At 57.5% G+C, this 24,194-nt stretch overlaps 7 protein-coding genes and 1 non-coding gene across 8 annotated transcripts; 4 read left to right on the top strand and 4 right to left on the bottom strand.

Moving 5' to 3' along the window:
• Positions 1-729: 729 nt before the first annotated feature.
• Positions 730-1,719, bottom strand: K452DRAFT_358394 (uncharacterized protein; the record flags this gene model as incomplete). The annotated part of the gene is made up of 1 exon (XM_033546190.1): positions 730-1,719. One exon carries the CDS (start codon positions 1,717-1,719, stop codon positions 730-732), a length of 990 nt encoding a protein of 329 aa, XP_033398373.1.
• Positions 1,720-3,308: 1,589 nt separating this feature from the next.
• K452DRAFT_287071 (uncharacterized protein) lies at positions 3,309-6,059 on the bottom strand. Its single transcript, XM_033540413.1, has one exon. The coding sequence runs from the start codon at positions 5,851-5,853 to the stop codon at positions 3,541-3,543; it is 2,313 nt and encodes a 770-aa protein (XP_033398372.1). The 5' UTR covers positions 5,854-6,059; the 3' UTR covers positions 3,309-3,540.
• Positions 6,060-6,270: 211 nt separating this feature from the next.
• Positions 6,271-8,093, bottom strand: K452DRAFT_350945 (uncharacterized protein). The gene is made up of 4 exons (XM_033545686.1): positions 7,910-8,093; positions 7,513-7,857; positions 7,093-7,428; positions 6,271-7,021 (listed from the first exon to the last, which is right to left on the bottom strand). The coding sequence occupies exons 1-4, from the start codon at positions 8,049-8,051 to the stop codon at positions 6,447-6,449; spliced, it is 1,398 nt and encodes a 465-aa protein (XP_033398371.1). The 5' UTR covers positions 8,052-8,093; the 3' UTR covers positions 6,271-6,446.
• A 701-nt stretch (positions 8,094-8,794) lies between these two features.
• K452DRAFT_358391 (uncharacterized protein) lies at positions 8,795-9,906 on the bottom strand (the record flags this gene model as incomplete). The annotated part of the gene is made up of 2 exons (XM_033546189.1): positions 8,795-9,588; positions 9,648-9,906. The coding sequence occupies 2 exons, from the start codon at positions 9,904-9,906 to the stop codon at positions 8,795-8,797; spliced, it is 1,053 nt and encodes a 350-aa protein (XP_033398370.1).
• Positions 9,907-12,855: 2,949 nt separating this feature from the next.
• On the top strand, positions 12,856-13,752 carry K452DRAFT_297910 (uncharacterized protein; the record flags this gene model as incomplete). The annotated part of the gene is made up of 4 exons (XM_033542074.1): positions 12,856-12,881; positions 12,985-13,053; positions 13,114-13,176; positions 13,230-13,752. The coding sequence occupies 4 exons, from the start codon at positions 12,856-12,858 to the stop codon at positions 13,750-13,752; spliced, it is 681 nt and encodes a 226-aa protein (XP_033398369.1).
• Positions 13,753-16,874: 3,122 nt separating this feature from the next.
• On the top strand, positions 16,875-19,797 carry K452DRAFT_318239 (uncharacterized protein). Its single transcript, XM_033544138.1, has 6 exons — positions 16,875-17,277; positions 17,339-17,877; positions 17,934-17,945; positions 18,000-18,127; positions 18,186-18,524; positions 18,582-19,797. Exons 1-6 carry the CDS (start codon positions 17,088-17,090, stop codon positions 19,699-19,701), a joined length of 2,328 nt encoding a protein of 775 aa, XP_033398368.1. The 5' UTR covers positions 16,875-17,087; the 3' UTR covers positions 19,702-19,797.
• An 88-nt stretch (positions 19,798-19,885) lies between these two features.
• K452DRAFT_287067 (uncharacterized protein) lies at positions 19,886-22,648 on the top strand. Its single transcript, XM_033540412.1, has 5 exons — positions 19,886-20,849; positions 21,048-21,263; positions 21,519-21,705; positions 21,800-21,959; positions 22,033-22,648. The coding sequence occupies exons 1-5, from the start codon at positions 19,999-20,001 to the stop codon at positions 22,641-22,643; spliced, it is 2,025 nt and encodes a 674-aa protein (XP_033398367.1). The 5' UTR covers positions 19,886-19,998; the 3' UTR covers positions 22,644-22,648.
• A 603-nt stretch (positions 22,649-23,251) lies between these two features.
• K452DRAFT_t76 lies at positions 23,252-23,340 on the top strand. The gene has a single exon. It is a non-coding gene; the product is annotated as a tRNA-Pro (tRNA).
• Positions 23,341-24,194: the final 854 nt, after the last annotated feature.

Raw genomic sequence — 24,194 nt, 5'->3', positions numbered from 1 at the left:
TTTCTTTCTTTCTTTCTTTCTTTTTTCTTTCTTTCTTTTGTTTGTTTGTTCTTTCGTTCTTCCGTTCGTTCGTTTTTTCTCTCTGTCGCCAAGAGAGTCAATGTGATGGTGATTGGGAGCGGTGTGGGGAAGGGTGAGGAATGTCTGTGTGTGAAAGTGTGTGAGTGTGTATAGGTGGGTGCCGTGTGGTCGTCGTCCTGCCGCCGGATAGATGGATGGATCGAAGACGGGACTGGACCCAGTCCTATCCTATCCTACTCTATCCAACCTGGCCTGGCGGTTTAACCCCCTCCATAGGTAGCCAGCTAGGTACATAGGGTACCGGTGCCTAGGCCGCGCTCTCGCCATGCCATGGCATCGCAGCGCAGTATCGACATCCGTCTGCATCTCCATGCATGCCTTAGGTACCTTACTGTAGGTATCTTGCGCCGCGCAGCCTTGAGGCACTCAACGGCTTGCTGGCTTGCTGGCTTGCGCGGGTCGTTCGCAGCACGCCCACCGCTGTCGGCGCAGTGACTGAGTGGCTGAACACACACCTCCCTATACAGTGCAATGTGCACCCATCATCCATCATCCATCCATCGTCCATGCACTAGGTAGGTGACGAACCTCTTTATCCTCCACTCCCCCACCTCACTCCCCTCGTTTCGTGCCTTCTTCCCTTCCTAACACACTTCGCTAGTATTCGCAAGCACCAATACCAATCATCTTGCACCCACCTGCACGGATCTACCGCCGCAATTGCTGCCGCTGCTGATGTTGCTGATGCAGTCCCGTCTCCGTCTCCTCGTCCGAAAAGCTCATGACGTCGTCGGGCGAGGGCGTGTCGGGGAGGAGTTCCCAGTCGTTGAGGCGCTCGTGGTCGTGTTTGCGTTCGCGTGGGGGGTTGGGGTTGGATGGGAAGGAAGTGCTGCTGCTGGCAGCAGAGGAGGATACGCGGGGCACGATGTCGGCGTCGGTATCGCTATCCTCTCCCTCTTCCCACTCCTCCTCTTCCTCCTTCGTCGTCATCGCCTCCTTCATATCCCTCTTCTCCCGCTTCTTCCACCACGGCAACGGCAGCTTAGCCACCAGCCCCGTCGAAGCGGCCAGCGCTTTCCCCTCCCGCACAATAGCAGCGCCGTAGCCTTTGGCGCGGTGGTGTAGCCCTGTCCCTTCCTCTTCAGTCCCTCCAGCCACCCCAACATTCCCAACCACACCAGCAGCACCAACCTTACCAGCAACAACCACGCCCGCAACACCAGCAACGCCCGCGGCACCAACGGCGCCTACGGCACCCACAACACCGCGCACGCCCCTCACCCTCTCAAGCAGCACGCACACGCACACCCCACCCTCAGCTCCCACAGGCAGCGACAGGCCCAAGCCGCGCGCAGCAGCGAGCAGGCGCGTCTGCAGCGCTGGCGCGTGCGGGCACTCGTGGGGTGGGTGCGTGGGGAGAGGGGAGCGTGAGGCGGACAGGGGCGTGTAGTCGTAGGTTGGGGAGGTGGGGGTCGTGCGCTTGGGGGTTGGGGTTGGGGGGAGGGGGTAGCTTTGGGGTGTGCTGTGGGGGTGGTGGTAGGGGTTGTTGGGGTGGGTGATGTGGGTTTGGGTGGGGTTTTGGGGAGTGATGGTGGCGGTGTCGTCGAGACATGATGTGAAGGAGGTGGTTGAGCTGGAGGGGGAGCTGGAGACGGAGTCGTGGTGATTGTTGTTGTGGCTGGGAGTGGGGTGCGCCATGGTTGGTGATGTTGAATGCGGACGCAGTGTCTGCTCTGCTCTTCTTTGCTCTCGTCTGGTGAAAGGCGTAGGTGTAAGCGTAGGCGTAGGTCCAGACAGCGTCAGTGTCTGCGTCTACAAGACGAGACGCCTGAGCGAGTTGGTGTTGGTAGTGTTTGTTGTGGTGTCGTGTTGTGCTGGACACTTTCTATTCGTCCGTCCATTCAGCTGTCTATTACCAAAACAGCTGGAACAGCTGCCTGTTGCTGGAACGGCTAGGACGGCTGGCACTGGCTCTGTCTGCGTTGACGTTGACGTTGACGTGCGCGCGTGCGATTCGAGCGTGTTGTGTTTGGATGGGTTTGTTCGTTTGGTTGTTGTTGTTGTTGTTGTATTGGTTGTGGTATTGTTGTATAGTGTCTACTCACTCACGCAGGTACGCGACCCAGCTGAAGTGAGTGAGTAGTAAGTGATTGGTGAGCGAACGAGCGAGTGGGTTGATAACTTGATGCGCTTCAGTGAAGCGGTAGATAGTGATACGGGCCGTGTGCGTGCACGCGCGGATGTGAGCGTAAAGCCGCCTTCGCCTCTACTGCTACCGTTGTGCGTGGTGTATGCTTAGTTACTTAATCGAGTGACCCGTCGTAGGTATAGTCGTGGGTGGTGTAGCCAAAGCCAGCAAGAGCCAGAGCCAGCCAGTGTGAGACAGGAAACTTGCACAAAGAAGAAGGAGGAGGAGGAAAAGGAAGCAAAGCAAAACAAAAGCTCATCCGTCCGTTATATATAAGGGTGTGAAGTGGGTGGAGTGGGCAGATGTGGGATTTGTCTGCCTGCCCTGCCCGCCTCACTTCCCACCCACTCCTCACTCACACTTCCTCACACCCACACACCTACACCCGCACGCTCAAGCCGTCTCATGACATGACACCGGACAGCCGGTACAGCACAGCAACAACAACAGCAACAGCAACGTGGACGACGGCGTGGACGTGGACGTAGACGTAGACGTGTTTACCCAAGCACAGCAGAGCACAGCAGAGCACAGCAGAGCACAGCGAGCCGAACCACGGTACTACGGAACCAGCTAGGTACCAGTCACCAGCGCCGGGAGCCGGGATGTAAAGCTGTAAGGCTAAGACATCCGGACGTGTATTGTACATATACACAAATACAAACGCATACGCATATAAATATCCCGCGCTATATTTATTTATCTCTATTTTCTATCTTTTATTTATTTATTTTTTTAAAAAAAAATCTAGTCTATAATAACTACTCTACTCTAGCCTAGAATAGGATAGAATAAGATAGGATTAAAATACTCTACTATAAACTCCTCTTCCCCCCTCCTCCCTCTCCCTCTCCTCCTACCCTAAAACCCCATCTATCTAACTAGGTAGTTAACTAAACACCTACGCATAAGCGGTTAAGATACTAGCACTAGCTGGCGTAAAAGTAGTACGTGTAGTAGAACAAGTTAATGAACGAACTACCTAAAGCCTAAAGGACATCTAGCTAGCTAGCTACCCAACAGCGACAGCGACAGACAATCCACCAACCAATCAGCCAACTACTTAACAGCGCCAAACAGACAACCAAACAAACAGACAGCCGAACTAACCAACTAACCAACCCCGGCTAAACCAAACCAAACTAACCCATACAAAACAAATCCCACGCCTCGCATCCAAACAAACAATCCCAATCCAATCCAGTCCAGTCTGCTATTTTGTTGTATACCCATCCACTTGCGCACCAGCGTTTAAACTCCCATCTCGCATCTCCGCTCCTCACTTTCACACCAACTCCACACCATCACACCAACCCAACCAGCCCAACCCACTACCACACGCCCTCAAACCCAAATCCAAACCCCTCAACAACACTCTCAAACCCCATCCTCCCACTCGCATTCCCCTCCCCCATACCCCCATTCGCATTCGCATTCCCTCTCGCTTTCGCCTTCGCACTCCATTCCCGCGCCCTCTCCGCCCCCCTCAACATCTCCTGCACGCCCGCAAACCTCCTCTGCGCCTCCAGACTCGCCGGCCCATCAAAGCTAATCAGCCTTACACAGCACAACAGCGCGACCATAGCGAGGCCCTTACGCGAAAGCGCGCGGCGGTAGCGCTCAGCAGGCGATTCGGCGGGCAGGCCCGCTGCCGCGGCCGCCGAGGCGCGGAGCGTCGTTGTTGCTGTGGGGAGGGCGTTGGCGTGGCGGTTTTGGGCGTGCGCGGGGTTTTGGGGCGGGGGTTGGAAGTGGTTTGCGCTTTGGTTTGCGGTAGAATTTGAGGGGGATGGGTGTGTTAGGAAGGGCGACGTGTGCGTTGTTGTTGATGATGAGGCCGAGGGTGATGCGTGGAACGTAGGCGGCGAGACGGCGGACCCGGGGAAGAATGTCGGTGGTGGTGAGGTGGTGTGCGCGCCCGGCGAGGCGGCGTACGTCGTGCTGCCGGGCGAGGCGTCGGACGACGAGGGCGAGGCGGACGAGAGCTGCGGCGACGGGAATGAAGCCGTCGACAGCGTCGATGCCGTGCTGACAGGGGAGGCGACAGCGGCAGCGGCAGCCGCAGCAGCAGAAGCCGTAGCCGTGGCCGTCGGCGCCGGCGCGTCTTCCAGCTGGCGGGCCGCGTACGAGGGGTCGCGCGCCGCGGTCGTGGCCACCAGCGTGATCCACAGCAGCACGCCGATGAGCGGGCCCGCGGCCAGCTCCAGCAAGTCCAGCTTCTGCAGCGCAGCTAGAATGGCCACGGATGGGTGTGTTGGCGGGTCGGCACTCCCGTCGGCGCGGCCGAGTCGCCGTCCTGCCGTCGAGAAGGGGACGCGGGCAGCAATGGCAAACGAGTAGAGCACAGCGGCGTGCTGACAGGCGGCGTGCAGGAGGTGGTGGGTACGGGGCGCGGGAGAGTCAGGCGACATGTGGGCCTGGCGGGCGCGGTGGTGGGCAGCCCATGCGGCAGCAGAGGCGATGGTGTCATTGGGCGCAGCGGTAAGGAACAGGTCGGTAAGGGCGCGCATGTCGGCAAGGAGGGCCAGCGTCTCGGGAGCGCAGTGGGCGCGCAATGACATGAAGGCTTGGGCGCCGGGACGGCAACACAGCGGCGACTCGGGCATGCGTTGGGGCGTGGGCGTGGGCGTGGCGGGCTGGACTTGGTTGTTCTGGTTGTCTTGGTTTTCCTGGTACTGGAAGGCGCGGAAGACGGGTGGTGGCTGCCCCTCTCGCACGGCGGCGGCCAGGTGCGTGACACTGCAGCCGGCGCTGGCAATGACACCCTCGGCACCCAGAGCGGCCAGGCTGCCACCACGCGCCTCCACAATGCGCTCCAGCCCGTTCTCGTACACCTTGATCGTGCTCTCGTCGCCCAGCACCAGCTCGGCGGCCAGCAGCAGTGTGCTCGTAATAAACAGCCCGTCGCTGGCCGCCCGCCCCGGGTCTGCCGCAAAGTCCTGGTGCACGCACCGGAACACCTCCTCTTTGATCTGCCGCGTACGTTGGCTCTCGCCCACCAGCCCGTCCAGGATGTCAGCGTACGTGCTCTTCACGTGCGCCGTGCTCAGCCACGCCTGCTTGCACCCGTCCATGGCCGGGAAGTAGCGCGTCTGCAGCACCTCGGTCATCAGGTACGGGTCGAAGCGCTGCTTCAGCTCCCAGATGCTGACCCGCGGGTTCTCAAAGTCCGGGAAGCTGCCCAGCGGGTCCACGCCGCGCCCCAGCTTGCGCTGAGGGTCTTTGAAGATGGAGCTCCCGCGGCTGGTCCGCGCCCGGCCCCGCGGCTTGGCCAGTCGTCGTCGTAGCTTCTCGAGGGCCACGTCGGCATCGGCAGCCGTGATCGTGTCATCAGCTTTGGCATCGTCGGCGTTGGCTTTTTTGTTGGCGTCATCATCGTCGTCGTCAGGCTGGGAGACGGCGGGTCGTTTGCGGCGGCGCTTAGGGGCGGGAGGATTCCCGTTAGCGACGAGTTCGCTGGATGGGGCTTGGGCCTGGCGAAGGACCTGGGCGCGGCCGGCCGACTGACGTCTGGAGGGGGCTTCTGACTGTTGGCGCTGCTCCTTCTGCCTCACGCTCAGCATAGCATGCGAGCGGATGCACTTGAGGAAGCGCTCATTCTTGAACTGGGCGGGATTGTCGGTGGTGAGGAAGTGAAAGCCAGACATGGATGGTCGGGGAGCGGGCGGTGCTACGATACGTGGAGGGGGGGTTGCTTGGGGCGGGAAGGAGGAACATCAGCTTATGGGCGAGTCGAGCCAAGCTCCCCCGCGAAGGATGATCAAGCTTGCATGCACGCCGGCCCGCCTGCGCTGACGTGGTTCGATGGGCGACATCTTCAACGGGCGCCTTTAATCTCTGGACGATCATGGGCCCCAACGGGACAGGCGGGAGATGAGCATGTGTTCACGACAAAAAACTTCTCGTATGTGTGGGCGAATCGACCTGTCGCACATGCCGATCACAGGCGCAGCAGGCAGCAGGAAAGGAAGGAGCCAAGAGAGAAAGGCAGCCCGAGGCGCGCCGCGTCCCGGCCGGCCGATCTTTGATCCCGCCTCTCAGTGTTTACCGGAGACAGCTAGACTCCCCGCCCGCCGCACAGCCGTGTCCGTGGGAGCGGGAAGGCGCCGTGCGTCCCGCCAACGCCTGGCGCACGTGACGGCCCGTGGTTGTGGCTGCTTTTTTTCAAAGCTTTGCAAAATGGACTCTTCTCTCGCTTCTCTGCCGACGGGGGCCCCTGTCTAGTGCTGCGTTACTTGCGTTACTCGGCATCGCTGAGCTCCACGTCCTCGGCCTCGCTTCCTAGCTCGGCGGCTACGAGATTCGCGTCCTCTGCTCCTGACCCTCCCTCCTCCTCATCCTCGTCGTCCTCGCTCTCCTCCTCGCTGCTTGACCCACTGCCCTCGCTCTCCCCTTCGGAACCGGGGTCGTAGTCCTCTTCGTCCTCGTCCTCCTCGTCCTCCAGCATGCGCTCCGCCTTTTGCAGCTCCGTCTCCCCATCCTCCTCATCTGCCTCCACTCCCTCGGCTCCACCTGCGCCTTCTTGCCCGTTGACGTTATACTTCTGCGCGCGCCGCTGCGCCGCCATCGACGCGTCGTTGAGTCCGTGCGTACGCACGTACTCGTCGATGCCACCGTAGTCGGCCTGGTCCAGCATCGAGAACTCTATCTCTTGCACCTTCTGCTCGGGCTCGGCCGCCGCCGTCGTGACGTTGAGGTTGAACGTGCGCTGCAGCACCGACGTGTACGATATAGACTCGATGGCTGCAAACGAAAAGTACAGCAGCGGCTTCTTGAAGCCGAAGATGATGCCCACGTTCGTGAAAAAGAGGTAGCCTGCCCTGGTCAGCTCTGCGTGTGTGGAGCCCATCGCCCGTTCAAGCGGTGTTATGCTTGGCAATACTCACCCTCCTTGCTCCCCCGATGCGCCTTGACGTGAAAGCCCGGCTCGCCCTTGCGATGGCTCTGCGGGATGGCACTTTGAAACTCCTCTTTTGTGGGGAACACAATGCTCTTCCGATGCGGTTTCAAGCAAGCGTTCAACCGCTCGACCAGAGGCTCGTACGTAGCCTGCGCGCCCTTCTCGACTTCCTTGGCGGTAGGCTCCTGGAACGTCCACACTATCTGCTCGTGCTGCGGGGCACCCTCCGCCGCGGCAGTCAGTCCGTCATTCGTCCGCGGAACGACGACGAAGCTCCACTGACGCTTGGCCTTTTCGGGGACGGGGAGACAGAAGATTTGTTCTGCGCACGAGACCGTTAGCGCTTCCGGGTCGCATCATGGGAGACGCCAGCGTGCGGTGCGTGCCATGCGTGATATGCCCTTACCAATATCTGCAAACCCAATGCCAAACTCGACGGCTCCCTGGCCCGCGGTCCGGGCCCGCAGCCCGTCCGCCATGATCTCCAGCGCAAACTTCTTGCGCTGCGGCACCGCGAAGCTGGTGTCCGGTACGACGTAATCGGCCGAGACGCCAGCGTCTGCCCATGCTCCGTTATTCGTCGCCCCATTATGTGCTGCATTCGTGGTTTCGCCGCCCTCAATTTTGCGCTTCTTTGATGCTGGCTCCGTGTTGCTGGCTGCGGTGCCGTTGCTGCCGTGCTGCGCGTTGCGGAGTTTGAGAATGTACGCCGAGAGGTCTGAGAATAGTGGCTGCTGCGCTGGGTCTTCCTCTGCGCGACGATTACAATGCTGCTCTTCCAAGCACGAGCGGCGGAGACTTACCAATGGCGCTGTAAACTCTCTTTTTGAGCTCCGGCACGTCGACCAACGCATCATCGATCGCTGGGACACTTGGAGGCGCCTTGCTCTCCGGCGCGCTAGCCGTAGGCCGCGATGGCAGGTTCGCAGCTGTAAACGCGGACATGGCGTGGCGGTGGTGGTGTTGAAGCTGTTGATTGCGCTTGTGGGCGCCGTACTGCGGCGTTGCGTGGGTCAGGGCGCGGGCGAAAGCGAGCCGCCGGGGAAGCGACCCGCGGCCTGGTGCAAGCCTATCCCAACCTCAGACGACTGGGCAATCACCATACAGTCGAAATTGATCACAACGGTTGAGCTTGACAGCAGGCTCAGACCGTCAAAAAGACGTTTGCTATTCAATTCTTTTTTAGCTTTGACTGTCTAAGGCTCGTTCTATAGGTAACAATCGAAGCGCGCGAAAGGTTATGCAAACCCTCGCCGGACATACCGATGAATCAACTCCTATTAAACAGCCGGATGCTGCTGACCAGCTCAAGCATTGCGACCAACCTTGACTGTACTGTAATCGAGGCACGCCAGCACCACGAAATTCTCGCTGTTATTGAGTGAGATTCTTCCATTCGAGTATCTACTAGCTTTCCATTTTGCAAACCGCTATCCACAAGGTTCGGTAGCTATTGAGTAGTAACTGAGCAACCCACACTTGGAACCCCCCAAAGTCTACCTTGATGGAACCAATAGGACGATAGAATCTCATAATGGACCAGAAGCTTGGTAGGCCAAGCAGTACGGGTTCTGAAAAGAAGTGAAAGAAACATTCAGGTCGTTATGCAAAGAGCCGAGGTACATGATGCTAAAGCATGCCGAAAGTTGCTGTGCTTCGAGAAGGATCTTTGTAGCCGAAAACCTTGCTTAGTTTTCCTTTTTGAGAGCGTACTTGGATCCGGCAAGGCCAGTCTTCCGCACCGCCTCCATGAAAGCCTCAGGAGAAGCAAGTCTGCTAGCGAGAGTGCGTCTCTCAGAAGTCGGCGGCGTCTGCTCGCGGTTCACCGGCGGATAAGTGGGTGGGCCGATAGGGCGGAACGGAGACAGCTCGCGAAGAGGCTTGACTTTGTCGCGGTTGTAGGTGCGGGAACGGCTGTTGGTATGGTCGGCAGCACGGTCAAGAGGAGTGTAGCTAGAGGATGAGTGACCATTTCCACGGATGTTAGCGTTGCCACGGGTGTTGGCGTTGCCACGAGCGTTAGCATTGCCACGAGAGTTGGCATTGCCACGGGAGTTAGTGTTGCCACGGGTGTCAGCATGGATGTCAGCATGAGGGTTGAGGCCGCTGCCAATGCCGTTGCCGTAGTCAAGACCGCCAACCGGACTGAAGTCACGAGTGCTGTAGTTCTGCGCACCACCACGGCCGCCACGACCGGAACCACCACCGCGACCGGAGCTGCTGCCACCACCACCACGGTTAGGAGCACCGCCGCTGTAACTTCCCTTGAACTGCATGGCCTTCGCGATCTCCAAGGGATCCTTCAGGTGGTCAACGGCCAGAGTAGCGGGTGCGGGACGGGGAGCAGGCGGGGGTCCGCCATTGAAGGGAAGGGGGCCATGGAACTCTCCGCGGGCAGTACGGTTCAGGCGGTGGAGCTGTCCACCATGGAGGTCTTCATGAGCATGGGTGTTAGGGTCGCGGGGCTCACGTTCACGGAGAGCTGTATGAGGAGACTACATCAGCTCAGTTACGGGATATGTTTGGTGCGATGGTACTTACTGCTCCAGGCCGCAATGGCCTCGCGAGGGGCAAGGGTAGTAGACTGGTTTCCCATGGAAAGGACGGCCGATTGACGGACAGAGCCATAGCGGGCGCCACGGCCAGTGAGAGATGTGTCGCCGTAGTCAGGAGCGGAGAGTATCGACTCCCGGTGGGTCATTCCGAGGTCGGCATGGAGAGCGGCTGAGAGCGTCGCCTTGCGCTCGTTTGCCTCGATATCCTCGTCAAGGGCCGCCATCATGGCAGAGTAGTCGTTCATGTGGAGGTGTTGTCGGGATTGGTTCAGGCCCCGATGAGATTGTCAAGTTAGGCTGCCTGCACCGATCGTGGCTGACGGTGAAGTGAAGTTCCAGGGAGGGCCTGCCCTTATAAGTTCCCTCAGTTGGCGCTAAGAACCTGGCAGTCGCTCAAGGAAGTCGCGCCGCTGTTAAAGAATCCCAACCCGCCCTTAACATAATCCAGTGCATTGTGCGCGCCGAAGCAGGCACCGTACCCATGCCATGCATCTGCTAGTACTGCATCCATGCTGCATCCATGAGTACTCGGCGGTACTTCATAAACACAAATAGGAGTTTCAGCTCCGTGTGTGCCTTCGTGCAAATGCATATACGCATGCACATGACAACCCGACGGGCCAGCTGCACTAAGGTGAGACGGGGTATCCTCTACAGACACACGTCCCTGTCTCCTCGAAAGCTTACTGCAAAGACAGAGGACATTTCGTAGTCTTTCTGTAGGAGAGCATAGGTCTCCTTGCACCATACCTGTTGACAGATATGGCTTCAACACCTCGTCAGCGACATCCATCTGTTTGCTCTCCGAGACACTACTTACATACCATCTAACCCCTCGATGACGTCGATTACCATAGCACCAGCAACCGCAACAGCGCCGAACTTGAGAGCTTCGAAACCAGCAGAGAGTGAAAGGGTTATTCTACCTGTTGGCCAAGAGAATTGGATGACAAAAAGTCGTTGACGCAACCTCCTGTGTCTAAATCTGGAACTACTCCAAGGTCTTTACACCAACCACCGACTTGGCTGCAGGTCAAGTGCGGGAATACTATGTATGCTCAGCTCGACCTAGTGGAGTGCACCATAAGGCTTGGGATGCTCTTTTAGTGTCTGGATCCGAGAGTCTAAGGCATGAAGCCTTGGAGGTCTCAGACCAAAAAGTAAACTCAGTCGAATATACTGCACCTTGTGGATTTCTGTGCAATAGGGCACCATCATAGCGGCGCTGTCCCTTGAAGTCACGAAATAGCCAGCCCGGAAAGGCTAACCTATAACGTGTTACACGACCTTGACTGGCTTTGTGCAACATGAAAGCGCATGCTTGCCTAAAGTTCATCAAAATCTGGAATATGGAAGACAAAGAGCGAAATCGGAGGGTCTAAAGGTGTATAAGAAAGAGCCTGGGATGACATACTGCTCAATGTAACTTGGGTATGCCGAAATGAAGAGCCGTGTCCATCTTCTGCGGCCTCGTTCCATGCCAAACGGAGAACAATCAAAACTATGAAAGTTGCTCCCCTGGAGAAGTCATCCGGAAGACCACAAAGATTTCGTCGCTTTGTTGAGGAAAAGAGATGTCTTTGTCTCTGCCACCATGCGATCGATTTGTATCCATCCGGATGGCCCTTGTGTACATTGAGAATTGCTGTGTATTGGTTCGGAAGAGAATATCTCCCTTTAATCTTGTCCCTTGCTCTTGGTAACCGTCCTCTATCCCGACAGTCCTTAGTAAAGGGTTGTTTATCAGAGGCAGCAATCAATGCCGCGCCCTAGGCTCTCGGATACACTGGAAAACCGGACAGCAAACAGGGTTTTATCAGCATACGGAAACAATAGTATCAAGCCAACGTAAGCTCGAATCCCGATTGGCATCAGTCCGAGTCCTCAGTGAAGTTTTGTTCGGCGAGTGGGGGTTACCGGAGTCCATTGTCCTGAAAAACTGATTTTGGTCGTGTTTGTGAGTACACTGTTTCTTCCAAGGTCATATTCACTTGAATATGCGTTCTCATACACCTGTAACTTTGTTAGAAAGTATTCGGTAGGGAGATTGCTTACATTGTTCTCGAACAGCTTTATCCACCTCTTTGAAGTCATTCCCTTCGCCGTTTTCATTCTGGTTCGTCCCATGCCTTTAAGGTAAATATCAAAAGAGTTATTGGATGAAATGCCATCTCGACTCCGGTAGTAAGCCCTGTTTGTGTGAAAAGTCTCATTTGCAGTTGGCTGACGTATGTGCAGCTGTGCGCAACTTCGAGCAAATTGGCTAGAGCCCAAAACCCCTCGATCAGGAGAATATAGGGGTCCAAAGGAACTAGATGTGAAAAAGCACCAAGCGGATGTAAGTCAACTTCGTCTGTCTTCATAGGACGGCTCATGAACCGTTCAAAGTTGGTATGACTTACAAAGCAATTTGCGGCAGCGGGCGCCTCTCTGATTGCGCAAGCCAGGGCGCAAAGTGTAAGTCTCAACTAGTGTCAGAAGCCATCCCTGAATGCAACAGAGGCCGCCCGGTTACCTTCCTCTGTCAAGGTGTGGTCGGCTGCCTTTAGGTGTGAGGGAAAAGAAAGCAAGATGCTTCGTTCAAGAAAATGCGACGCTCAGTTGACAGCCACAACGAATACGAAAGGCCACCGATGGCTTCATCAGTTTGCGCGTAGTCGATTGCTTGCGCCCACGCGCATAATCCTTCATCGGGGGTTCATCTCTCTCAGTAGCTCTCGATCGAGGGCCGACGCAGGACGGTGCCGCTGGGCTTCGTGCCATATGGCGATCAGTTGATCATCATGTTTCTGATACACTTCAGAGTTAGCTTCCCAGGGCGCAGTTTGCCGTAACGTAGAGCCCTACAGCGTACGGACTGGCGACGGTGCTGGATCTGGATGACGTGGTGGGCCTTGCGAAGTCTTGTCGCGCGAGGATAAGGCCGGTTCTTGGTGATGGTGCTCATGCTGATTGATATAAAGGTCAGTGCAGTCCCCTTCAGGAGGTTTTAGAGAGAAACAAGCGAAGGGGTGTGCGTTGGGTGGTTAGGTGGTCAAAGAATCGCTGTGATGGGTAGGTGGCATCGCAGAGGGTGTGTTTACTCCAGAAAGCACTTTTAGCGAGGGGGTTGTTCAGGCACTGTCACTGAACTTGTTGCCCACCCTCCCAACACCAAACCCCAGGCCGACCCGCTACGAGCACCGGACAGCATCATGGATTGCAACACCCTCGACGCTAAGTAAGCCCCCTTTCTTGCTCGAAACCCAGCGCATAGTTAGCATCAACGATTTTATTCACAGCTTGCATTTTTATTCCATCCCCAGCTAACCCAGAAACACAAGACCAAGCTCCGCAAGCGGCTCTGCCGACAACCTCAACATGCTGGCTTCACCTCACCGCGCGGGTGAGAAGTAAGTTCCACCATCCATGCCATGGCATGTGTAGGTTATTAGCAATTGACCGTTCCTCAGCGCTCAACCAGCCCAGGAGACTCCCCGTCCTCCGCGCAACCGGTTCGACACCAGTCTTCCTGGGTCAGTACAATTTCCAAGTGTCGCTATTGGATACAACTTACTACAACTTGTAGACCAGACCCAAGTAGTATCCGATCTTTTGCGTCGCCACAGCTTCCGGGCGCTCCGCGCCGCGCTACCTCTACAGTTCACAATCCCAGAGACGCTGCCACCCCAAGTAAGAGGCAGAGACGCAGGATGAAGAAGACCCTTGAAGAGCTCCGAACGATTGGTTGCTCGCATGCATGCCATACGAGCAAGCGCTACCGCTTCAGGGACCCGTACAAGATTTTCAACCGCCAGGGTACATTCCTGATGTACGCTGACGGTTGTAAAGAGCCGTTGATGCAATCGTTCATGGGAAGGTGCTGCCACTGCGAGGAGCTCGTGATGTTCGAGGCGAAGAACAACAAGAAATGCCCGGCTTGTAAGGAGCACCAGTGGTGCTTCTCTTGTAGGTTCACCACCGAGTGGCCCAACCCTCTGCCCAGCTTCCAGGGCTTGAGCCTGAGCAACAAGGGCGACGAGGTCGAAGAGGCGGCCGACAACAAGGAGGTCGAGAAGGCGGGAGGAGACCCGATGGTCATTGACGCTTGAGATCCTGTACACAGCGCCAACGGAAACGTTGCGCTAATCAGCCTACCTGGCATTGAAGGCGCCATGACGGCGTATACGGCAGACTAGAACTCGAAGCAAAACCGAGGCGTCGTGCCTTGTAATGAGAATCGATTACCATAACTCTTTCGAACATCACACGTCCTACTTACAACCAAACCTGCCCAACTACCAAGCAAGAGGCACCAAATGACCTCACCTCGAAGCCCTCCCTCAACCACAAGCCAATCTTTTTTGAGAAGTTCTATTCTTGTCGCATCCAGGGACCAGGTTAGAAGCGTGAAGTTAGAGTTTAGGTCCTTCGCGGAGAATGATCGGCGCGCATTCAGCTCCTCGTCCCCGGCCCGTGTTTCCATAATTCTCCTGCACCGCCGCCGCCATCTGCGAAGCGAGGGTCCATCCAAACCTTGCAAAGTGCACAGCAGCGACATGTGATAGCCTGCGGCATCACGTGGCCATGAACCAGCATGTACTCTACCCCGCCGTGCCAATTCGAGATCACGATCTTTGTTGATCCCTTCAGACAGTTCTTCGCAACAGTTGCCTTGTCGGGCAAAAGGTGATCCCAGGTCGCTTTCCCCCAAACTATCCTGTCCATTGCTCAGTCCTTACAGAATTGAAAAGCCAAGGGCGTTGTCTTCGCGTCGGGAGGCTTCGGGTTCCTGAGAATGGGGTGACGGCGATGAAGGCGGTTATCGCGCAAAAATTATAATCGAAGCCTCAGTCTCAATGGAATCCGATAGGACACCGGATAATTTGCCCACCCACGTGATAGCATCTAGAAAATTATATAATGTGTTTTTTACTCTTTAAGATCTTAGGTCTCCATACCCTTCCCTTGTAAGTACCTTTATGCTCTTCGGATATTTTATTTTTATACTCTTATAGATACTCTAGTAGTCTTGTATATCTATACCTCTATACCCTCGTCGTATAATTTAGTACTCCTATAGTTTTACTTTTATATAATTATATAGTGCCTACTGGCCGTAGTGTCATAGTCTGTTATAACTACCTAACAAGTACTCTGTAGGTATTATAGATTTTACTCAGCGGGGTGGGTAAAATATCTAGAAGGGGTGGGCAAATCATCCGGGGCCATCCGATAGACCGCCTAATGCAGCCCTCCGTCACATAGCTGCAGTCCGTAGGCGGACAGGCTGTCCCGGCCATCGGTGGCCATTGGTGCACGTGGGACAGGTTGTTGGAGGAAGGATTCAGCTCGACGACCACTGCATTGGTCATCCCATAAGCCGGATTGCTTTTGGCCAATGGCGAGGAAGCATTGGATGCTCGACGGTGAGGCATGCAGTTGCGAACACCTCACAATATGTACGCTATCTGGAACCGACTCTCTGGCTTACAGATCGTTTCAGGCTGAGTTCAACAGTGGTCTGACTCTTTTTACCACTTACGAAGTAGGGGAAGAAGGCGGGGCCAGATCAGGCAGCATCGTGCGGTCCGTATGGTACAGTAAGCCCTATCTGTATCTGACTTAAGCAACACGGTTCCCAGCAGCAGCCGACCCGTGGACGGGGACCGGTACCGATCACAGCGCCGGCAGATGGCTTGTTCAAGGAAGTTTCCCGAGGGATCAACTGTCGTGTAGCGGATCTACCATCTCACAGGCACTAGTAGTCACCATTCTAGAACTGGACTCGGCTCCCCGGGGTCGGCTGGTGGGTCACGTACAAGACACAGGCACGACAGATGACCTAGCCACGTCCGGCGAGGGCTAGCGAAGGCTGAAACCCCACGAGGCGGCGACGGAAGCCAAACGATAGCAAGATATTTGGGCTTTGAGCTTGAACGGAAACTCGGACGCCGCATGGGGGCTTTGCAACTTTGGACCTGCAGCAGACACGCTTGGTGTCAGTGTTTGTATAACGCGCCTGTCGGAATTCTTCTCCGTTCAGCTGTCATGCATCCCCCCCTCCCGCACGTCTGGGCAAGGTGCAGGTTATAACTCAGCTTTTGCGCCCACGAGGAAAGTGCTTCGACGGGAGCGCGCAGATCTCTCAAACGCATGGCTTGCGGCACTCTAATCTCAGGCAACCGTCAATGTGATGGGACACTACCGCGTGGTCTATCGGCACTTATGCACGCTTTGTCAAACAAACAAAGAACCGCGTCTTGGCTTTGGATTCCGGAAAAGGGAACAGCTCTGTTCGCATATAGAGAGCTTTGTTGTGGCAGGTTTACTCCCCTGAACGCTTTCGGCAACGAATCCATGTCAGCACAGCGGACCCCTGCAAAGAGCGGGACGCGGCTCGCATGCCGTCGACCAGGAGAGTTTGTCGCATGAACTACACGATTAGTGATAGGACGGCCGCAAGCTCTGAGCATAAAGCCCGTATCGCCATGATGGTGAGGGCGGATTGGGAGGCAGCACGTGACGAAGTCAGCGCGGCTAACCAGCCACCACCAAAGTCAGAGTCCAGCCCCGACGGCTTTCTGACATGCGTCTCGCCGTCACTCGACCGCCAAGGCGATCAGCAACAAGTCGGCCGGCAAAAGAAGCGCAGCAGCGTGGCCCGGACGGCCGCTCCTTGCTCGTGCGCCCGGAAAGAATTGATTTGTATGACCGCGGAGTGCCTAGCGTGCACTTCTCCGCATCCAAGCGCCGGGCGTCGTCGAGGACGCTCGCCCACCCCCCCGGGAATCGCCGTCAGGTGGGCTTTATTTTTTTCTCCGGCTGAGCTGAGGGAGAGATCCAGGGTGATCAAAATCACGTCGACCACCAGAGTTTCAGCAAAGGTCGGTGTTTCCGGTCTAGCCAACGCCACCCGCACACGAAGATGGGCAGGAAGCGGGCTTTACGATGGCGACTAGCAAGGGTGGGCCAGCGCGCTGGTTCGTCGGGCGGTGGGGGTGGCGCGTATACCAGCACAGGCTGAGCCGGCCATTGGACTCTGCGGCCTACAGCACGCCCGGGCGTTGCAGCTCCCCATGCCCGTAATGGCAAGCCTGTGCAACGGTCCTCGACGGATGGTCGGCGAGGATTGCGCACCGCAGGGGGGTTCTCTTTGGCCGAGCCCTGATGCACAAGAAGCCCATGGGGCATGGGGCAGCTTTCGTGGATCCTCCGCTCGACAGCCCTGTCGCCTTTTCAACCTTCTCCGACCTCAGCTTTGTGTGCGCTTCCCCGTCCCCCCATTATTCCCAACGTACTGGACGCGGCTGGACTTTATTCTCTCTCCCGGTGCGCGCCGCACCGTCGTTTCCTGGTTCCCAAGCCGTTCGTTTTCTACTTCATGAGTGTTTCGTGATTCCATGTCCATGCTTCCACCACCACGCGACTTGCTACTTCCACTGCCATGGCAGCCGTACTCCTTCGCTTCGTGATCTTCCTGACCCTTGCAGCCTCATCCGCCCATGCCAAAGACCCTCTTAAAGACTTCTGCCGTCGTTTCGGCCACCAGACCGCCGTTGTAGATCGCCGGCTATACATTGACGGCGGCCAAGTAACATGGAACCCCATGTCGCAGAACCCCCTCAACTACTCCAGTACGGTCGCCGTCGGAATCGTCCGTGTTGTTCGCGAGCCTCTGCTGACACTGCGCTCCAGACACATGGTTGCTCTATAATGATCTCGACGAGACTTTCCAGGGCATGCCCCAGCTCCATGAGGACCTTAACAAGACCAGCAGCATCCCGGATGTCAGCGGTGGTATTTTATGGACCGACGAAGTGAACAAAGTGCTCTATCAATATGGCGGAGAATTCACCGACTCCCCGGAGAGCTTTACCCCCTGGGCTTACGACATCATCCACAATCAGTGGAATCAAACGAGCATCAGCGCAGCAAGCAACATCCAGCGCGTCGCGTGGGGCGCCGGAGTCACTGTGAACGAAACCGCAGTCGGCTACTACCTTGGCGGATGGCTCAGCAGCCAGACTGTTCCCGGCTGGGAAGGGAATCCCGTCCTCACGAGCAATCTCCTCAGCTATGACATGATCGCAGACAGATGGATCAATGCCACCGGGCCAGACGACAACATCGGAAGAGCAGAGGGCACCATGGTTTTTCTACCGGCCTCTGACGGCGGCTTGTTGATATATTTCGGGGGTGTTCAGGATCCTAATCGCAATGGCACAATAGAGGGGGTGAGAAGAATGGTTAACATTTGCAAAGAAAAAACAGTACTGACTTTTGCCTATAGGCCAATATGAGCGTAGGAAATGCGCTCCAGAAGCATGATACTTTCAATGCTGATTGCAGTCAATAGACAATCCACATCTACGACATAGCGTCCACGAAATGGTATACGCAGCAAGCCAGCGGTGATATCCCCGATGACCGGCGGAAGTTTTGTGGAGGGGCCACATGGGCTCAAGACAAATCTTCGTACAACATGTTAGTGCCACCAAGGGCGCTGTTCGGCTTTAAGACAGCTCTGACATGAATTCTCCAGCTACATATACGGCGGCCAGGGGATTACCAACACCACTGGATTTGACGACGTTTATATCCTCTCGATTCCTTCTTTTATCTGGATTAAGTGGTATCCGACGCAGCCTGGTCCGGGAAATCCCCATGGAATCTCGTCTTGCAATGTCATCAACAACGCTCAGATGATTATCGTTGGCGGTTGGTTTGCTCAGCATGACCAGTGCGATGCGCCTAACATCTGGGGTACTCATAACCTCAACCTTGGAGCCAACGGGCCGAACAACAATATGTGGGATTTTTATTATCCGAATATCACACAATACCTTGTGCCTCCGGAGATCATTTCTAAGATTGGTGGCGGGTGAGTTTGTTCTTCTTTCGATGCTCTGAGCACGCTGACAGCCTTTTCATGCAATAGATCAACCGGCGGCGCCACCGTTAAAAGTCCAGAGGACGACTGGGGACATCGCGACTTACCGGTCTATTTTGGACGACAGGCGCAGTTTTCTGCGCGCACTGCGACTCGAGAAATCCCGGAAGCTACGGGGACCTCAAGCAGCAAGGGCGACAAGAAAAATGGCGGCTCCGGGTCGCACACGGCCGCCATTGCAGGCGGAGCCGCAGGAGGCGGCGTGGGGCTTATACTAATAGTCGCCCTCGTCTTCTACTGCCTCTGGCGACGTAGAAAAAACAACCCGAAAGAAAAGAAAGAAAGGCCGCCATCCGAGCTGCCAGCAGCACCGCCCGCAGAACTGGCAGCAGCAAACAGCTTCCGCGAGGCCAAAAGCGCCAGCTCGCCATCGGGCAGCAACGCCACGCCGGCGTACACGCACGACGGCTCGACGCACACGGGCGGCGGCTCGCCCATCGGCGGCGCCGCATTCCCCGTCTCGCCGCAAACGCCGTACACGCCGGGCACGCCGTCGCAGCAGGCGCTCTGGTCCCAACAGCAGCAGCAGTACATGCAGCCGCCGAGCCCGAACTCGCCGCAGTACCCGGGCGGCGTGTACGCGCCGCCGCCACAGCAGCACTACCCGGCGCCGCAGCCGGCGAACCCGCCGTACGACCCGTCGCAGCACGCGCTGCACCAAGAGCACTTTCCGCCGCCGCCGTCGGCGTCGGTCGGCCCGGGAGGAGCAGGAGGCGGAGGAGGCGGGCTCGCGGCTCCGGGCGGGTACGGCGTCGGCGCGCCCACGCCCAGCGACTACAGCCAGAGTCAGAGCCACAGCTACAGCCAGAGCCGCAGCGGAGCCGAGAGCGATGACGGCACGGCAGGCAGCCCGATGTACCCGCCGACGACGAGCAATACGCCGGCGCATTTCTATCCGCAGCCGTTGCAGCTGGCGGGGAGTCGGCAGGCGAGCGCGACGAGGCCCGGGGCTGGCAGTCCTGGGGGGAGCAGTACGGGGGGCGAGGGCGTGCCGCTCGTCAGTCGGATTGCGGAGAGTGTGGGGCAGAGTCCGGGGCCCGGGCAGCAGAGGGTGAGGATGCCGCAGCCGGTGAGGGGCAGGTTTAGGGAGGAGAGCGAGGGGGTGTGACGATGACGATGATGATGATGATGGACTTTGTGTATTAGCTGGCGTTTCAAAGCTCATAGTAACAGTAAGATAATTTAATGTGTGCGTGCCGGGTCGCGGATCGGGGCTTTGAGGTGAAACGCTCGGGTCAGTGGGAATCCGGGGGGCCTCCATTGCCCTTCTTTACCGCTACGTGCGACATTGCCACTATCCACCCACCGCCTTTCCACCGCAGCTGACGCCTGTCGCTTCCTCGCACCCATTGGCACTACCATGCGCCGCTAGAACAGAGAGCCCGCCGTCCAAAAAAATGCTACAATGGGGGCCCGCGACCACGACGAATCTCTCGGCCTCTTGGCCCACGATGCAGCACAAGCCGACGACGTAGCAACGCATCCAAGTCCTCACAGCGGCCTCGGCATCCTCGACGCCCCCACCAGCGCCTCGCCCGACCACCTCATCGACAGCGGCGACAACGACGACCCCGATCCCTTCTTCGCCGTCGCGACAGCCCCTGCGCCGCTGTCCTCCCTACCGCCCATCCAGACCGACTCTTCCACTACTACTCCTACCACCACAACCCGCAAGACGTCATCAGGCTGGCGTGCTCCTCCGCCCCCCAGACCCAACAACCCCCGCCGCCAGTCCTCCTTCGCTCAACCCCGCCCCGATGGCACCCCGCGCACCCCCAACCGCGTCACCTTCTCCGAGCAAGCCGAGCTGATACCGCTGGAGACGCGGGAGAACGGCGGCAGCGGCGGCGGCGGCGGCGGCGGCGGAGGCGGGGCGAACGGCGGCGGGAGCGGGGGAAGCGGCAGCGGCAGCGCGGCAGCAGCAGCAGCAGCAGCAGCAGCAGCACATCCGTACGCGGCGCGGACGGAGCGGCTGATGTACTCTGACGACGACGATGACGACGGCGTTGACGCCTGGGGTGACGAGGAGGGCGGCGCTGCTGCTGGTGCTGGTGGCCGGAGAGGCTTGCTGGGTCGCGCGCGACATGGCAGGCAGGGCAGCGGCGAGCAGCGCCTCCCGCTGCTGACGGATATCGAGGCGCCGTCTGTGACGGTGGCCGCGGGGGACGAGGGGTTCGCGCCGGAGGAGCTGCTGGAGAGCGCGCGCCCCAAGAGCGGCATGGGCTCTGCGTTTATGAATATGGCTAATAGTATCATGTATGTATCCTCCCCTGGTGCTGCCATCATCATCGACGTCGTTGTCAAGAGAGAGAGCGAGCGCTTCATCTCCATCCACCCATCCATCCATCCATCCCTCCCTCATCTTACTTCCCTGCTACTGCTGCGGTGGCTGGCTCATCGTGTTTGCTCGCTCGTTCGTGGATGTCTGTTCTAACGCGCGGGATTTCGCTACAGTGGCGCTGGCATCATCGGCCAGCCTTACGCGCTCAAGCAGGCCGGCCTGCTAACCGGCATCGTTTTGCTTTGCCTCCTCACGCTCATCGTCGACTGGACCATCCGCCTCCTCGTCATCAACTCGAAACTCAGCGGCACCGACTCGTTCCAGGCTACCGTGCAGCACTGCTTCGGCAAGTCGGGCCTCATCGCTATCAGTCTCGCGCAGTGGGCATTGTAAGTCTACTTTCTATTTGTTTTGTTTTTGTTTCCCCAGTCACCGGACGCGGGCCACGCCAACCGCACTCTTGCTCTAGTATGAGGCGCTGCTTTTTCTGGGGGCGCTGCCTAGTTCGGGGTTGGGGGACTATATCGGTTCTCGTGTCCAGGTCCATGGCGGCGCCCCAAATATGCAATGCCCTCCTCTCCCCTCTCCCCTCTCCCTTGATTTGCCCCCCGAGCGGGAATGCTGACGGTTCTGGGGTCGCGCAGTGCGTTTGGCGGCATGGTAGCCTTCTGCATCATCGTGGGCGACACGATCCCGCAGGTGCTTGAAGCGCTGTTCCCGGCGCTGCCGAACATGCATTTCTTCTGGCTGCTGACGGACCGGCGCGCCGTGATTGTTATCTTCATCCTGGGCGTTTCGTACCCGCTTTCTTTGTATAGAGACATTGCCAAGGTGGGTCTTTTTTGCACGTCTTTTTGTTTGTGCTGCTGTTTTCGGCGCGAGAGCAAGAATTAGAGTGGCTAATGCTTGTGCGATGCCCTTGTAGCTGGCCAAAGCAAGCACCCTCGCCCTCATCAGCATGATCATTATTATCGTCGCTGTCATCACGCAGGGCTGGCGCGTGCCGTCCGATATGCGCGGCGCGATCCAGGGCAGCCTCATCATCAACGACGGCGTCTTCCAAGCCATCGGCGTCATCTCTTTCGGTGCGTACAACAGCCACACAAACCACACGCATAACCTGCGCGGCCCCAACTAATCACGCGCTCTCCCCTACAGCATTCGTCTGCCACCACAACTCGCTCCTCATCTACGGCTCCCTCCGCAAACCGACCCTCGACCGCTTCGCACGCGTCACGCACTACAGCACCGGCATAAGCATGGCGGCGTGCCTCGTAATGGCGCTGTCCGGGTACCTCACCTTCGGCGCGCTCACACAAGGCAACGTGCTCAACAACTTCCCGCGCTCCAACGCCATCGTAAACATCGCGCGGCTCGGCTTCGGGCTGAACATGCTCACCACCCTTCCTTTGGAGGCGTTCGTCTGCCGCGAGGTCATCGAGACGTACTATTTCGCGAACGAGCCGTGGGACTCGGGGCGGCACATGGTGTTTACGACAGCGTTGGTAGCCGGGGCCACGGCGCTGAGTCTGGTGACGTGTGACTTAGGGGCCGTGTTTGAGCTGATTGGCGCGACGAGCGCGGCCGTGCTCGCGTATATCCTGCCGCCGTTGTGTTTTTTGAAACTCAGTAAGAAGCAGGGGGGCCGCAGGGAGAGGTGGGCCGCCAGGGCGTGTGTGGGCTTTGGCTGTGCGGTGCTGGGCGTTAGTTTGGTGCAGGCGGTTTTGAAGATTTGGCGGAATGAGGGGGGCGGCGCGACTTGTGGGTAGGGTGGGGGAGGGAGGAGAGGGGCGGGTCGGGGGGGAAGAGGGGGGGGGGGGGGGGGGGGGGGGGGGGGGGGGGGGGGGGGGGGGGGTCGGTGGGAAAGAGGGGAGGTGGAGGGGGGAAAGAGAGGGGGTGGAGTGGAGGGAGGGGAGAAGATGGACGAGACGAATTAGAGCAGCAAGCATCGACCATGGCATGGCATAGCGAGGGCATCGAACGACGATACGGCAACGACTGGACTGGGCGGGTAGGAGGCGGGTGGGTAGGATGGGGTTGGGACAAGAAGGGACTAATAGACTACTGTAAAAGGCGAGAGTGGGAGTGTACATAGAGAAGCTGCAGAGAATCAGCGAGCTCTCTGCTGCTGTTTGGTTTGCATGGCATGGCGTGGTGTATAGTAGAACTTATTATTTTTTTATTTTTTATCTATTTATTTTTTTTTTTGGTTCGTGCAGTGTACGCGTGTTCGTGTGCTATAACAGACGATAGCGGCCTACCTCTTCGTGCATGCCTAGGTACAACTGTAAAGCCCAAGTCCGAATGAAGACGAAGGCGAGGCCAGAAAAGAACCAGCAGATGTAAACGCACCAGTGACGTTTCCTTACTAATCGTCGGCCCAATGGTCTAGTGGTATGATTCTCGCTTTGGGTTCAATCGTCTCCAGATTGCGAGAGGCCCCGCGTTCGAATCGCGGTTGGGCCCCTGACCTATATCTTTTTTTTTAATTTTTTTTTTTTATTATTATTGATTTTTGTTTTTTGGGGTGTCTCTCTGTCCACCCTTTAAATATTCGAGTATTTGGAATTCGTGTATGCTTGCGCGTTGATGGTTTTGTTTGTTTGGTCGCGCGGCTTTTTCACTGCTAGCTAGGCCTTTTGCCTATGCTATGTGTAGAGATGGATTGTGTGTGGATTACCTACTGTGTTGCACTCGCATGAACGCCCACGGCCCCGGCCACGGACACAGACGCAGACATGTCCCGCGCGCGCGCGAACACGCAGCCGACCAGCTAGTGACGTGCAGCACCACCGCGGCGAACGTGCGAGCGTGCGTGCGTGCGTGCGTTTTTGCGTGCGTGGTCGTGGTCTGAGTTCTTCCGCGTACGTGCCTAGCTAACTAGCCAGGTGGTGCTGAGGTGTATATTGTACCGTGGCCGTGGCCGTGGCTGCGCTTTTCCGCGATGCAGGCTGATGCGCGCTGATGCGCGCCCGTGCGTGTGCGTGTGTTTTGATGCGCGGTTGGCCTGCCAACCGTGGTGGGTGGGTGAGGTTGCTCGCCGACATCCATGTGTTGACTAGGTTGATTGCGCAGGATTGAGCCGAACGACCTACCTACATACTTCCTCTTCTTTCACGAGAGCGCACTTGGATTCCCGCCCGCGGAGTACGATCACGATCACGACTACGGCCGCCAATTGGTTACCTACCTACCTGCGTTTCTCCTTGTCGCGCTTTCCGGCTGCACGCTTGGTTTCACGTCCTGTCGGCTCTTCTATCAGCTTTCTCGTTCCTTATCACGTACACGAAGCCAACCCTCCCGACCCGCACCGCAGCTCA

Source organism: Aplosporella prunicola, assembly GCF_010093885.1.
Source record: "Aplosporella prunicola CBS 121167 unplaced genomic scaffold K452scaffold_11, whole genome shotgun sequence".
NCBI lineage: Eukaryota > Fungi > Ascomycota > Dothideomycetes > Botryosphaeriales > Aplosporellaceae > Aplosporella > Aplosporella prunicola.
This window is presented reverse-complemented; position numbering and strand designations above follow the sequence as displayed.